General features: G+C 41.4%; 1 protein-coding gene across 4 annotated transcripts in view; it reads right to left on the bottom strand.

Annotated features, from left to right (window-relative positions):
* Positions 1-16,378, bottom strand: part of LOC110493268 (voltage-dependent calcium channel subunit alpha-2/delta-2) — a 304,480-nt gene that overhangs the window by 69,255 nt on the left and 218,847 nt on the right. For all 4 annotated transcript variants that reach the window (XM_036948226.2, XM_036948227.2, XM_036948228.2 and 1 more), the window contains 2 exons: positions 8,787-8,918; positions 8,623-8,680 (listed from right to left, as the gene is read on the bottom strand). In XM_036948226.2, coding sequence (XP_036804121.1) covers positions 8,623-8,680; positions 8,787-8,918 — 190 coding nt within the window. The remainder of the gene's footprint in view (positions 1-8,622; positions 8,681-8,786; positions 8,919-16,378) is intronic.

Here is a 16,378-nt window from a genome sequence, read left to right as displayed (position 1 = left end):
ATCTATAGCCTACATTGAGGTTTTGCATTCATCATTTTGATCTGGTGTTAGTGCGTAGCCTAAGCTTCAGGGCCCAACTGTAGCGCGCCAAATACACGGCAATCACCAAATGCTTTCCAGAACTTGGGCAGAAAAGTTCATATCAATCCACTGAGGCAAAAAGGACAATGTCAGAGTTTAATACAATAAGAGAAAATCAACGAAATGAAAAGTGGAAATGAAATAAAATGGAGGGACAGAACAGTAATGTCATTTTTGTGAAAGATTTTGTGAAGTGGTAAAAGAAATGGAAGCAGTTATGTTAGGTGTGATGATTGTGAGGTGCTATACAAATTCAAGAGTCGTCAGACGGGAACTGTAGCCTACTGTTCAGATGGTTTAAATGGAATAGTAGCCTAACTGAAATCTGGACACTGGCTGTAGGTCTATAACCTCTCACGTAGTCTAATATAACATTAACTCCTGCACAATTAAGCATTTCTTGCAGTAAAATGATACACCACATGTACATTTTGACTCATGAACAGGAGTGGAGAAATATGATTTATTTCAGAATCTTGAGAGAATGAATGCACAGTTAGGGATCATCTGTAAAGGTACTATCTTGTATCAGCAACATAAAAGCTGACATGTTAACTGTGACACTAGAGATCCTGGTTCAAATCCAGGCTATGTCGCAACTGGCTGTGACCGGGAGACCCATGGGATGGTGCACAGTTGTCCGGGTGAGGGGAGGGTTTGGCTGACAGGGATGTCCTTATCCCATCGTGCTCTAGCGACTCCTGTGTCGGGCTGGGCGCATGCACACTGACACGGTTGCCAGGTCAGTGTGCATGCGCCCAACATTAGCTGGTAACTATTTCAATACAATGTTTATAATGTCAGTGCGACAACTGTCGATAGACGTAGCTGGTAAATTCGCTCTGGCTATCTACTACAGCCTATTTATTGCCTTACCTCCCTAATCTTACTACATTTGCACACACAGTATATAGATTTTTCTATTGTGTTATTGACTGTATATTGTGTAACTCTGTGTTGTTTGTGTCGCACTGCTTTGTTTTATCTTGGCCAGGTCGCAGTTGTAAATGAGAACTTGTTCTCAACTGGCTTACCTGGTTAAATAAAGGTCAAATATATATTTTTTTAAAAGACAAAGAAGAGCTCTCCAGTAGGTACCAAAATATTCAGGGGCCATTTTCTCAAAAGAGAGGTTACAAGTTTATCAACTTTCAAAGCAGAATTACTTTCCCATTGTTCGACAGGTGTAGTGAATGATAAACCATTTTCTAGCTCTGAGTCTTTACTTTTATCCAATGTAAAAAACACAATTTTGAATTTTGCTAAAACCAAATTGAGCCGGTCGGTCACGTATGTGTGTCTGTGTATGTGTTGTTCCCTTGAAAGGTCTATTGCTGTCACCTAACACACACGTGATTGGCTTACTTAATCCAATGGGCTATATTTCAGCCCCCTGCGATTGGCTGACCCCTCAAGAGAGTGTCACAACCGGACGCAGCGTTAGACCATAATCATACAAGCTTGACCTGACACATCATGGCACTCCCTGCCACGGTAACGCCTCTGAAGGCTGCATGGGCACAGGTTGCTAGGCAACATGCCACAGGAGCTTACAGATAGGATGGATGGAGAGTCGGAGACCAACAGGCAGAGAGGAGAAACATGGGAGAAATGGCAGTGACAAACATGGAGAACCAGGGGGTGACATGGTGCTCTTCCGTGGAAAACATCCCTCTCTTTCTACCCCTGTCTGAATCCAAAATCTCTTCCTTTCTCACAGCTCTCTCTCTTTCTCTCTTTGATTCTTTCTGCCTCAAGGAAGACTCTTCTCATGTGTAAGCAAATTAAAATGGGTTGTCATATCGTATGTTGGAGGCGAATGTACATGTACTGAGAAAAACAAGGACATGATCCTCTTTTCAACATGTCAGGGATGTACTGCATCACGTTAACACAAACAACCTAATTACGTGGTGTTCATGGGGGGGGGGAGGGGGATGGATGGAGTTAGGAACCCTTACTAGAAAAGGCTGCAGTAAAAGTGCAGTAACTGCAGTCAGCTGTCGTACTTTGGACTGCAGAATAGCTGTAGTAAAAAACGCTGTGTTATTTTGGATGCAGCATTTGCCACATAATGCACTCTGACTGCAATCTTTTTTCGTAAGGGACACCCTGCTCTAGGTTGTTCATATTGATATAAATACACTGCACCTTTACTTCCAACTACCTCATCCCAATTACACTATTTATTTATTTATCTTGCTCTTTTGCACCCCAGTATCTCTACTTGCACATTCATCTTCTGCACATTTATCACTCCAGTGTTTAATTGCTATACTGTAATTACTTCACCACCATGGCCTATTTTTTGCCTTACCTCCCTTATCTTACCTCATTTGTACATACTGTATATAGACTTTTTCTACTGTATTATTGACTGTATGTTTGTTTGTTCCAATGTGTTGTTGTATGTGTCAAACTGCTTTGCTTTATCTTGGCCAGGTCACAGTTGTAAAGGAGAACTTGTTCTCAACTGGCCTACCTGGTTAAATAAAGGTGAAACAAAAAACAAATAAATATACTTGATAAACTTGACAAATACATCTACTTGACAAAAAGTTTAGTTCAGCTTAGCATTAGCTTCTCCCTCACCTTCAACTCAGTCTCAACTTTGAGTAGCTTTTATATGTGTGTGTAACTGTTTGTAATAGCATGTTAATATGGGTGTATAATGAGGCATAATCTTAGTCTCACGACTGACACTAAATTCTTCCGCTGCTCTGTTGTTCGCAACAAACTTTAGTCTGAGACTACCATCACTGAAGTGATTTGTGGTGATGAGTAGGGCGAGAGGGGTGGTACAAAACAAAGTAATCAGTGGTTGGATCGTCTCTAACCAAATCAGACTATCAAAGCCAATGCCACATTTTCTAAAACGCCTCTTTACCCATTTGTGTTCTGGCTATGGAACAATCCATCGGTTTCTGGACAAATCAGGCAGCCACGAATGTGTTCTCATTCGGTGATGGATCGGGGACGTACTCAGATCCAAACTCATTGTGGATAAGAAACTAAGAAACTATCTGTGGACGTGGAGTAGCATTTGGCTGGAGAATTGTTTTTGTATTTAACATTTTTTAACCTTGCAAGTCAGTTAAGAACAAATTCTTATTTACAATGACGTCCTACCCCGTCCAAACACGGACCAATTGTGTGCCGCCCTATGGGACTTGCAATCAAAGCCGGATGTGATACAGCCTGGAATCGAACCAGGGACTGTAGTGACATTTCTTGCACTGAGATGCAGTGCCTTAGACCGCTGGGCCACTCAGGAGTCTGAGTAGCCAGGCAACCACACTCTATTTTATTTATATTGATATAAATACATTGCTTCTTTACCTGACAAATAAACCTAGAGTATACTGTAAGTATGTTACAGTGGGAGTTTGTTGTTTGTCTCAGTGCATTGCTGTCCTGCCCATCCAACACCCCTGGCCAATCCCTGGCCTGACCTGAAACAGCCAACCAGGCATAGTTGGAGATGGACACAGAGAGACAGCCAGGGACAGAAACCACCATCAACTCTAATCAACGTGGCTGTCATGATTATGTCCAAGGTGCTTTAATCTGTGCCCAGGCAACAGGCAACTATTCCACAGAGCGACTATGACAGGTGGAGGCAGGATGGAGGGATGGAGGGGTGAGGGGGGGGGGGCTGTTTGGCCGCACACACCCCTGTGCTGTCGAAAACGTCAAACTGGCATCCTCTCTGAACCCTGGCCCTAGCAGAGATCTGAGACACAGTAGGGATTCACAAGCCAAATGGCAGGTGAACACTTAACACAACACAGTAGGGATTCACAAGCCAAATGGCAGGTGAACACTTAACACAACACAGTAGGGATTCACAAGCCAAATGGCAGGTGAACACTTAACACAACACAGTAGGGATTCACAAGCCAAATGGCAGGTGAACACAACACAACACAGTAGGGATTCACAAGCCAAATGGCAGGTGAACACAAAACAACACAGCAATGCTACTATTCCATATCTTATTAGTCACTTGGCTGTGGTCATTGAAGAGAATAAATTAACTGTGGTAACTCACTGAGGTAAATGGGGGTTAGATAATGCTTTAACCTCAACGGCCTGAAACAAAGGACAGCACTATTCTATTAAAGGGAGTCTGAGGAACTCATGGAATCCATTTTTATGTCTCCAGTATGAAGGAAGTTAGAGGTAGTTTTGTGAGCCAATGCTAACTAGTGTTTGCACAATGCCTGGAAGTCTATGGTATCTACTAGCATGCTAGCAGTTACTATAGATTTCCAGACATTGCGTTAATATTAGGTAGCAACTTCCTTCAAACAGCACGCAGAGACATAAAAATGGTATCCACAAATTAATCTCAATCTGGCGACGGAGAAGTAGACATAGGGCTTCATTGCCCTGAAGTATCCCTTTAAGTTCGAAGGAAAGAGGGACAACTAAGGTTCATGGTAGACTAAGCCTGCAGGAACACAATATAGGATTGGTTACATTAGATTTCCCACTACAAGACAATGACAGAGTTCTAATTCCAAATATTTAAATATGTGGGGCTTGAATATTTGATACCAGAATATCTGGCATTCTATAGAATGTGCATCAGGAACAATAAAATGTGTTTATAATGCATATTGCTTTAATTCATTGAGATGTTGCAAGTCTATTGGAAGCATATACTATTTGAACCATTCATATCTAACCAAATAATGTTATTGTCCTCAGATTGAATAGCATATCCTAGAATAAAGCAGGATTCTGTAGAAAAGAAACATTAAACCACAGCAAATTCGCCAGTGTTAAATCAACACTGACAGTCTTACATTTAACACTGGGCCAGTGTCTATACGGGGCCACACTTTTGAGTGTTAAATGAACACTGCTTAGTGCTGACGCTGTTAAACTTTGTCAGTGTTAGGGAATTAACACTTTCAGTGTTATGAAATTACACCTGATATAGTATTTTTAACACTAGGAAGTGTATGTAGTTTACACCAATGGTGTTATTCAATAACCAAGTGGTCCGTATCTCTTGAGAAGGTCATTCGGAGAAGATAATCAACCTATACGCTGACTCGGTGAGTGCGTTTATAAAGAAATGCACTGGAGATGTTGTACCCACTGTGACTATTAAAACCAGAAACCGTGGATAGATGGCAGCATAAGTGCTAAACTGAAAGCGCGATCCATCGCATTTAACCATGGAAAGAGGTCTGGGAATATGACTGAATATAAACAGTGTTGTTATTCCCTCTGCAAGGAAATCAAACAAGCAAAATGCTAGTACACGGACAAGGTGGAGTCGCAATTCAGCGGCTCAGACAAGAGACGTATTCGGCAGGGTCTACAGGAAATCACTGCCTACAAAAAGAAAACCACACACGCCACGGACAGCGAAGTCACGCTTCCAGACAAACTAAACGCCTTCTTTGCCCGCTTTGAGGATAACACAGTACCACCGTCGCGGCCCGCTAACAAGGACTACGCCCCATATTCAATCGCTCCCTATCCCAGTCTGTTGTCCCCACATGCTTCAAGGTGGCTACCATTGTTCCTGAAACCAAGAATGCAAAGATAACTGAACTAAATGACTACTGCCCCGTAGCACTCACTTCTGTCATTATGAAGTGCTTTGAGAGGCTAGTCAAGGATCATAACACCGCCACCTTACCGGCTACCCTACACCTACTTCAGTTTGCATACTGCCCCAACAGGTCCACAGACGATGTAATCGCCATCACACTGCACTCCATCACCCTATCCCATCTGGACAAAAGGAATACCTATGTAAGAATGCTGTTCATTGACTACAGCTCAGCATTCAACACCATAGTACCCTCCAAGCTCATCATCAAGCTGGAGGCCCTGGGTCTCAACCCTGCCCTGTGCAATTGGGTCCTGGACTTTCAGACAGGCTGCTCCAGGTGGTGAAGGAAACAACATCTCTATTTCGCTGATCCTCAACACTGGGGTCCAAAGAAGGGTGCGTGCTCAGCCCCCTCATGTTCTCCCTGTTCGCCCACGACTGCGTGGCCATGCACGCCTCCAACTCAATAATCAAGTTTGCAGAAGACAGTTGTGGGGTTGATTACCAACAACGACGAGACAGCCTACAGGGAGGAGGTGGGGGCACTCGAAGTGTGGTCTCAGGAAAACAACCTCTCAATCAACATCAACAAAGCAAAGGAGATGATCGTGGACTTCAGGAAACAGCAGAGGGAGCACCCCCCTATCCACATCGAAGGGACAGCAGTGGAGAAGGTGGAAAGTTTAAGTTCCTAGGCATACACATCACAGACAAACTGAAATGGTCCACTCACACAGACAGTGTGGTGAAGAAGACGCAACAGCGCCTTATCAACCTCAGGAGGCTGAAGAAATGTGGCTTGTCACCCAAAACCCTGACAAACTTTTACAGATGCACAATCGAGAGCATCCTGTCGGGCTGTATCACAGCCTGGTACGGCAACTGCACCGCCCTCAACCGCAAGGCTCTCCAGAGGGTGGTGCGGTCTGCACAAAGCATCACCGAGGGCAAACAATCTGCTCTCCTTGACACCTACAGCACCCGATGTCACACGAAGGCCAAAAAGATCATCAAGGACATCAAGAACCCGAGCCACTGCCTGTTCACACCGCTCCCATCCAGAAGGTGAGGTCAGTACAGGTGCATCAAAGCTGGGACCGAGAGACTGAAAAACAGCTTCTATCTCAAGGCCATCAGACTGCTAAACAGCAATCACTAACTCAGAGAGGCTGCTGCCTACATTGAGACTCAATCGCTGGCCACTTTAATAAATGGATCACTAGTTACTTTATACAATGCCACTCTAAATAATGGCACTAATAATGTTTACATATCTTACATTGCTCATATCACATGTATATACTGCATTTTATACCATCTATTGCACCTTGCCTATGCCATTCGGCCATTGCTCATCCATATATTTATACGTAGATGTTCTCATTCACCCCCTTTAGATTTGTGTGTATTAGGTAGTTCAGGAATTGTTAGATTACTTGTTAGATATTACTGCACTGTCAGAACTAGAAGCAGAAGCATTTCGCTACACTCGCATTAACATCTGCTCCCCATGTGTATATGACAAATAACATTTGATTTGATTTCAGTGTTGGGTTAAGGACATTACAATAATATTTAAATATTTACAAGTCTTTGCCACATGCTTTTATATACGCATTTATAAAGACTTCAAAACCGCCAGCAGACATGCTCAAACTTTTATGAACATAACCATAGACCACTTAAACTGGTACAACATTTCCACTCACGGGTGGCCAAAAAAACCTAATTGAAAGCCACACCCCCACTAAGCCACATCTTCAATATGATTTCCCTGTGTGCCTTGCCTTTTCGAGTGAATTGGAGAGTTACCATCGATGATGAGAATGGCGCCGGAGGGAATGGCAGTTATTTTATGGACTCCTGACCAATTGTGCTATTTTGTATATTTTTGTGTTGATCTTCTTTTGTTTATAATGTTTCCACTATCGTTTTCTATGACCAAAAAGAGCTTCTAGACATCAACAGCTATCACTAACTTCGATTTGGTCAATGACTTCTACTTCAATGAATCGGAGGCGAAAGACATAAATGAAACGGTAATTAGCTGCAAATGTGGCTATTATAAAGAACTACAAATGCCATGATGATCTGGATGAGACTGCTGAATTGAGGCAAAGGTAAGAATTTCTGGATTAACTATCTAATGTTAGCTAAATGTAGTAATAAATTGGCTAAATTTCTTTAAATGGACAATTCTGTGAACTTGTGCAAGTTTTAAATTGACACAATACCTGTTAGCAAAGGTATCAGCTAGAGATGACGTGCAGGAGCTTTCAGGGATTTGTAGTTTTGCATGATGCCTACTTGAACGCTAATTAGCATTTTCAAATATGAGCGTAAATAGAGCCAAATAAAAATAAAAGTCACCTCGTCTGAGAGAGTTTTACACGGTTAACAAAACGTCAAGCCAGGGTAAGCCTACACGAAACACAGCCTAAAATCCCTTATGGGAAAATAAATGGAAAAACGATTGGAACCATTTCCCTGTTTAACCACTAGGTTTTAGTGGGTATTATGACAACTCCACTGTGAGGCTCTATAGAGGCCGATGCGCAGGCACCCTGGTGAGACTACAGAAGCAAAATTATCTCCTCTTCTATTGGCGAAAACGAACTAACTGAATAGTTTAGAAAAATGTATGCTATTTATCTTTGTGTAGCATAAGATTAATCAATCAATGCAAAAACAATCACATGCAAAAACACAGATATTAAAAACAATCTCAAAAAATCTACCTGCAGTAGAGCATGCTGGGAAATATGATAAAGATGGGCGTAGTTTTGATGAGACTGTTTTACTCTCCACAGGGTAAAACAATAACTCTGCTTATAAACACCAACACTAAGGGTAGTTTTACATCACTGAGTGCTAATTTAACTCGTACAGAGTAAATTTAATTCCTGAATCAACACTAGAAATGTAACACTGAAAAATCAACACCGATCAATTTGCAGTGTACCCACCATGGCCGCCTGCGGACGTCATACAGGTCAATCTTATTGGGTGCTCTCCATGGAGTGGCTGGAAAAAGGAGGAAATGTAAAACATCATTCTGAACATCAGCTTGATCTTTTCTATTTATAGTTCAAGTTGATAATACCCTTATTATTAACGATCCGGGACCTACCTGGGTAATATCTTGTGACCCCCGTGGCGCTGCCGAACACCTGCCAGCGCAGAGAGCTGTCCTCACGGCGGTTATCAATGAATACCCTCTCCAGAGCCTGGGTCCAGTTCAGCTCATTCAGGATGACTGGTGCTGCAGGACAGGATGAGAGGAGAGGAGGACACACTGTCAGCACAGTGTGTACAGTACAGCACAATCAACATGGCAATAACCACACTAGCACTGGGGATAGAGCAGATCACATACTTATACTGGGTGTCCAGGATAATGAAGAGGTAATCCAAGACAATATGATGTCCTACAGGCCCTAGTTTTGTCACACCTGGACTACTGTCCAGTCGTGTGGTCAGGTGCCACAAAGAAGGAAAATTACAATTGGCCCAGAACAGGGCAAAATGGTTGGCCCTTAAATGTACACCGAGACCTAACATTAATAATATGCATGTCAATATCTCCTGGCTCAAAGTAGAGAAGAGATTGACGTCATCAATAGAGATTGACGTCATCAATAGAACTATTAACGTGTTGAATGCACTGAAATGTCTGTTTAAACTACCAGCACACAGCTAAGACAGCCATGCATACCCCACAAGAAATGCCACCAGAGGTCTCTTTACAGTCCCAAAGTCCAGAACAGACTACGGAAGGCGCACAGTACTAAACAGAGAGATGACTACATGGAACTCTATTCCACATCAGGTTTTTATTTATTTTTTGTTTCACCCTTATTTAAGGCTAGTTGAGAACAAGTTCTCATTTACAGCTGCGACCTGGCCAAGATAAAGCAAAGCAGTGCAACACAAACAACAACACAGAGTTACACATGGAATAAACAAACAAAGTCAATAATAAAATTGAAAAAGTCTATATACAGTGTGTGCAAATGAGGTAGGATAAGGGAGGTAAGGCAATAAATAGGCCATGGTGGCGAAATAATTACAATATAGAATTAAAGATTATAGATTAAACACTGGAGTGATAGATGTGCAGAAGATGAATGTGCAAGTGGAGATACTGGGGTGCAAAGGAGCAAAATAAATAAAATGAATAACAGTATGGGGATGAGGTAGTTGGATGGCCTGTGATCTGTGAGCTGCTCTGACAGCTGGTGCTTAAAGTTAGTGAGGGAGATATGAGTCTCCAGCTTCAGTGATTTTTGCAGTTCGTTCCAGTCATTGGCAGCAGAGAACTGGAAGGAAAGGCGGCCAAATAGGAATAGGCTTTGGGGGTGGCCAGTGAAATATACCTGCTGGAGTGCGTGCTACGAGTGGGTGCTGCTATGGTGACCAGTGAGCTGAGATAAGGCGGGGCTTTACCTAGCAAAGACTTATAGATGACCTGGAGTCGGTGGGTTTGGCGACGAATATGAAGCGAGGGCCAGCCAACGAGAGCATACAGGTCACAGTGGTGGGTAGTATGGGGCTTTGGTGACAAAACGGATGGCACTGTGATAGACTGCATCCAATTTGCTGAGTAGAGTGTTGGCGGCTATTTTGTAAATGACATCGCCAAAGTCAAGGATCGGTAGGGTATTCAGTTTTACGAGGGTATGTTTGGCAGCATGAGTGAAGGATGCTTTGTTGCGAAATAGGAAGCCGATTCTAGATTTAATTTTGGATTGGAGATGCTTAATGTGAGTCTGGAAGGAGAGTTTACAGTCTTACCAGACATCTAGGTATTTGTGGTTGTCCACATATTCTAAGTCAGAACCGTCCAGAGTAGTGATGCTGGACAGGCAGGCAGGTGTCATGACGTTGGCTTGGGGGTAGGTTTATGACCGTCATAAATACCTCTTTCCCCCTTTTTCCTCTCTCTACCCTACTGATGTTACATTTGCAAAATCCTTGCAGGCCCGCCTCTGTGAAGGGACATGGGCTATAAAACTTTTCAAATACACCCTCCTCTCCCTTCCTATATGAGCCTTTGACGACAATGTAACCTCCTGTTCTGAGGACGTGAGGACGACGGTCCGATGTCAGAATGGTTCAGATAATAACAACAGAACGAAGCCAACATCAGCGTGAGCTTAGCACCAGCCCCTTAGCAACAGTTAGCAACAGCCCCTGCAAACGAGGGTTAGGAAGGAACAGACAGAGTATCCCGTCTACCACAAAACAACGTTACTTCAACGTAACCAATTTACCAGTAGAGACATTCTCCAAAGGACTCGGTTGGGCAACACGGCCTTCCATCTACAGCCAACCTACCGAAGCACAGCTCAGAGTAAATATTTATTGCATTTCCCTTTTCCATATGGGCAGTACTTTAGAATGCATAAGATACTGTATTTACGATAGCACAGCTTTGCTCTTTGTTACTCAGTCTTCCCGCTCTTTCACCAAAACCCAGCCCCTTTTCTTTTGTGTAACAAGCTGTCATATCTGTTCCGCCCACTAGGGACAATTTTCCTTTATGACGTAATTTGTAATCACGTTATGATTTAATTATGTGTATGTGTAATTCTGTGTGATTAGTTAGGTATTTAGGAAATAAATAATTAAACCCAATTTTGTATTTCTGATTCAACTTGTGAGCCAGGGTTTGTGCAGATAACCAAGAATTTGCAACTTTCAGATGAGACTGAATTAAGATGACTATTAATATTGCCTGCTATTGATGTAAAATATTACTAGGTCTTTAAGAGTTTATTTGGAAGATAACAGCTCTATAAATATTATTTTGTGGTGCCCGACTCTCTAGTTAATTACATTTACATGATTAGCTCAATCAGGTAATATTAATTACGGATAAATTATTTTATAGAATAGCATGTCATATCACTTAATCCGGCATAGCCAAAGACAGAACACAGGTGTGGGCAGCGATCGGTTGAAGAGCATGCATTTAGTTTTACTTGCATTTAAGAGCAGAGCAGGTAACTCATGCAAGCAATAACATTTGTTTAAAAAAACAGATACAAATACACCTTACGGAACAGCGGGGACGGTAATGAAACACACACACACTCTACACACACACACTCTACACACACACACTCTACAAACACACACGTACACTTGGATTTTGTGTTGTAGATATGTGGTAGTAGGGTAGCGGCCTGTGGTCACATACCTAATGTGTTGTGAAATCTGTTGTGAATGTAATACAATGTTTTTAATTGTATATAACTGCCTATATAACTGCCTTAATTTTGCTGGACCCCAGGAAGAATAGCTGCTGCCTTGGCAGGAACTAATGGGGATCCATAGTAAATACAAATACAAATAGAAATATCTCTTCTGGCTGAATGACTCTGTCCCATCTGCCAGTGTGGTCTGACTCCATCAGCATGTACAGTATACTGTATATGTAGTGAGCTGGCCCAGACCCAGAGAGAGCAGTGTGTCTGGGACATCAAATGAAAAATCAAATCAAACCAAATCTTATTTGTCACCTACACATATTTAGCAGATGCTGTCACGGGTGTAGCGAAATGCTTATGTTCCTAAGTCCAACAGTGCAGTAATACCTAGCAATACAAAACAATATACACAAATCCCCCAAATAAAATAATGTAATTAAGATATATAGAAATATTAGGGAGTCTGGAATATAAAGATATATGTACACTGAGTGCACAAAATATTAGGAAAACCTTCAAGGTGTCAAAAGCGTTCCACAGGGTTGCTGGCCCATGTTGGTTCCCACAGTTGTGTCAAGTTGGCTGGATGTCTTTTGGTTGGTGAACCTTTCTTGATACACATGGAAAACTGTTGACCGTGAAAAACCAAGCAGTGTTGCAGTTTTTGACACACTCAAACCAGTGTGCCTGGCACCATTCCACGGCACTTACATCTTTTGTCTTGCCCTTTCACCCTCTGAATGGCACACATGCACAATCCATGTCTCAATTATCTCAAGTCTTAAAAATCCTTCTTTAACCTGTCTCCTCCCCTTCATCTACCCTAATTGAAGTGGATTTGCCACATCAATAAAGGATCATAGGTTTCCCTGGTTTCACCTGGTTTCACCTGGTCAGTGTTATGTTATGGAAAGAGCATGGTTCCTAGTGTGTGTGTGTGTGTGTAACTTAAAGTCAGAGCTATATCTCACAAGTCGGTTGTACTTTATGAAAGGGATTTATGGGCCTGATCACCCATTTAACCAGAACTGGAAAACATGTTGAATGTTAAACTCATGTCCACATATATTCCACCATCATCATGTCGCTCTCCCTCTCTCTCCTTCTATTACCACTCTTGCACTTTATATACTACTTTGTATCCTGTGAGTGCTATAATGCCCCTCTCCTAACACTCCCCCCCACCCCACCCAATTCCTCATCTCCCCATTACCCGTGATCTGCTACCATATAAAAGGCTTTCAGTTCTTTACCCAATACCTGTCCTGCTATTTATCTCTAACTTTGCATCCTGTGCATGCCACCAACCCCCCTGCAACAGAGAAAGGCTTTCAGTTCCTGTTTAATAGCTGAGCTGGAGTCAGAAGATGGGGCACGCAATCAGAGGTTTAATGGGCTCTTGATTAAAGGAGAAACAGGACGAGGCGCTGAGCTGAGCATAACTTCACTGGCTTTCCTGATTTAATTACTCAGCCAACCACAGCTAGATAAGCCGCTGAACCACCAAGTCCAGCCTTCTCCCCTTCTCGTTTGAATTTCACACAAATAAACAATCATTATCCACTTTTCCCATGATTTTCAATTACTGCTCTGAGTTGCTGACGAACTGTCAGGTTAGAGAGAGAGAGAAGGGGCTCGATCTGCCCTCTCCCACACCCTTGCCCTCACCCCCACCCTCGCCCGACCCTCACTCCCAGCCTCGCCCTGACCTGCCCCACTCTCCACCCTCGCCCTCGCCCCCTCCCTTACCCTTACCCGACCTGCCCCCACCTTCACCCTTGACCTCACATCCACCCTCACCCTCGCTCCGACCTGCTTGCTTGCAAGCATGGCCCTTGCGCACTTTGTGGCATGGCCCTTGAGCACTTTGTGAGGCTCATCTTTCTAAGAAACAGGCCTCTCTCTGAAATCTGGAAAAGGTGAAACTGCCGATGCTCTCCAGGCCATGGTACTCCAGCAATCATCCCTAGCAGCAGATCCCTAATGGAACCTAATGTTATATCAGACACAATAAACGATTTCATTTGCTGCTCTTCATTAGTGTGTATATATATATATATATATATATATATACACTATGTATATACACACACGCACTTACTTCAAGGTGCCGGGAACGTGGCACAGGCTCTGATGAACAGCGATCAAAATGTATCTTTGCCTTCTGTTTAATATTAGTGCTGAGCGATTAGTGCTTTTTGAGGTCTGTTCAGTTTCGGTTCGATTATTAAAAAATAATCACAGTTTTCCATTTCTGTTTAGATTATTTGGGTTGAATGCTGTAACAGCACAGAATAAAACAATTACTAAAAGTCCCATGATGGCAGTGACTTCCCATTACTGCTTATCACTTTTTAACCATCATTTATTCACATTACCTTATTTTAATATAATATTTCAGTTGTTGGGTATATTACATTTGATTTATTTGATGACTTTACTATTTCAGTCATCTCATCTCTATAGAGCTGCTGCCTATTCTGTCTAACAAAAAGTTCTTCAAAGTAAATAAGGCATAGTTTTATGCCTGCTGAATACCAACTATCAATCACTTAGATCATGTATTTTCAGGTAGAGATACCTTGCAAAGCAACAGCTGCTCTCTATATCGCCTCACGATCCCGCATTCCTGTCTCTCTTCTGTAGCAAGTGTAAAAGAAACACAGACCTGACAACTAGATGCACAATGGATAATGGTCATTGTAGCAAATTACCACATTTGATGCACTAAATTATGAAGAATAATGGCCTGTTGGAAACTACAACTCCCTGCTACATATCACAGATCCGATTTATCTCTAGAAGAAGAAAAGCAAATACAAAGTGGAATTCAAATCATTTCACCTGTCAGTCAATTAGTTGTTAAAAAAATGAAAAAAGAACCTACATTTTGGTTAATCACACAGCACAACTTAATCTTAATCCAGCATTATAGAAGGCTGCTAATTCACACACAGACAGACACGTCTGGTGTGATATATTACAGGCGGGAATACAAACGATCCCACATAACAAATACATTTGGGATGATAGAACTAGCTATTAAATGGATAAGGCCTTAGAAGAAGTAATAACCATTATTATCGTCATCATCTTCATGAAGATCTTTTTACTGTTCCTCTGAAGAGTGGCCAAGAGATCTAACTGCACCCTGCTGGTAACAGAAAATACATTCTCCATACAATAGAACCAGCTTTATATACAGGGGTGGTAATAGAACCTATATTATCCATACAATAGAACCAGCTATATATATATAGTGGTGGTAATAGAACCTATATTCTCCATACAATAGAACCAGCTATATATACAGTGGTGGTAATATAACCTATATTCTCCATACAATAGAACCAGCTATATATATAATGGTGGTAATAGAACCTATATTCTCCATACAATGGAACCAGCTATACAGTGGTGGTAATAGAACATAATTTCTCCATACAATAGAACCAGTTATATATACAGTGGTGGTAATAGAACCTCTATTCTACATTCAATAGAACCAGCTATATAGTGGTGGTAATAGAACCTAATTTCTCCATACAATAGAACCAGCTATATATACAGTGGTGGTTATAGAAACTCTATTCTAAATACAATAGAACCAGCTATATATACAGTGGTGGTAATAGAACATCTATTCTAAATACAATAGAACCAGCTATATATACAGTGGTGGTAATAGAACATCTATTCTAAATACAATAGAACCAGCTATATATACAGTGGTGGTAATAGAACATCTATTCTAAATACAATAGAACCAGCTATATATACAGTGGTGGTAATAGAACATCTATTCTAAATACAATAGAACCAGCTATATATACAGTGGTGGTAATAGAACATCTATTCTAAATACAATAGAACCAGCTATATATACAGTGGTGGTAATAGAAACTCTATTCTAAATACAATAGAACCAGCTGTGGTGGTAATATAACCTATATTCTCCATACAATAGAACCAGCTATATATACAGTGGTGGTAATAGAACATCTATTCTAAATACAATAGAACCAGCTATATATACAGTGGTGGTAATAGAACATCTATTCTAAATACAATAGAACCAGCTATATATACAGTGGTGGTAATAGAACCTCTGTTCTAAATACAATAGAACCAGCTATATATACAGTGGTGGTAATATAACATCTATTCTAATTACAATAGAACCAGCTATATAGTGGTGGTAATAGAACCTCATTTCTCCATACAATAGAACCAGTTGTGGTGGTAATATAACCTATATTCTAAATACAATAGAACCAGCTATATATACAGTGGTGGTTATATAACCTCTATTCTAAATATATACAGTGGTGGTAATAGAACCTCATTTCTCCATACAATAGAACCAGTTGTGGTGGTAATATAACCTATATTCTAAATACAATAGAACCAGCTATATATACAGTGGTGGTTATATAACCTCTATTCTAAATATATACAGTGGTGGTAATAGAACCTCATTTCTCCATACAATAGAACCAGTTGTGGTGGT

This window comes from Oncorhynchus mykiss, chromosome 17 (genome assembly GCF_057628025.1).
Source record: "Oncorhynchus mykiss isolate SJ-2025 chromosome 17, ASM5762802v1, whole genome shotgun sequence".
Lineage (NCBI taxonomy): Eukaryota > Metazoa > Chordata > Actinopteri > Salmoniformes > Salmonidae > Oncorhynchus > Oncorhynchus mykiss.
Note: the sequence above shows the minus strand (reverse complement) of the source record. Positions and strands in the feature narration are given on the sequence as shown.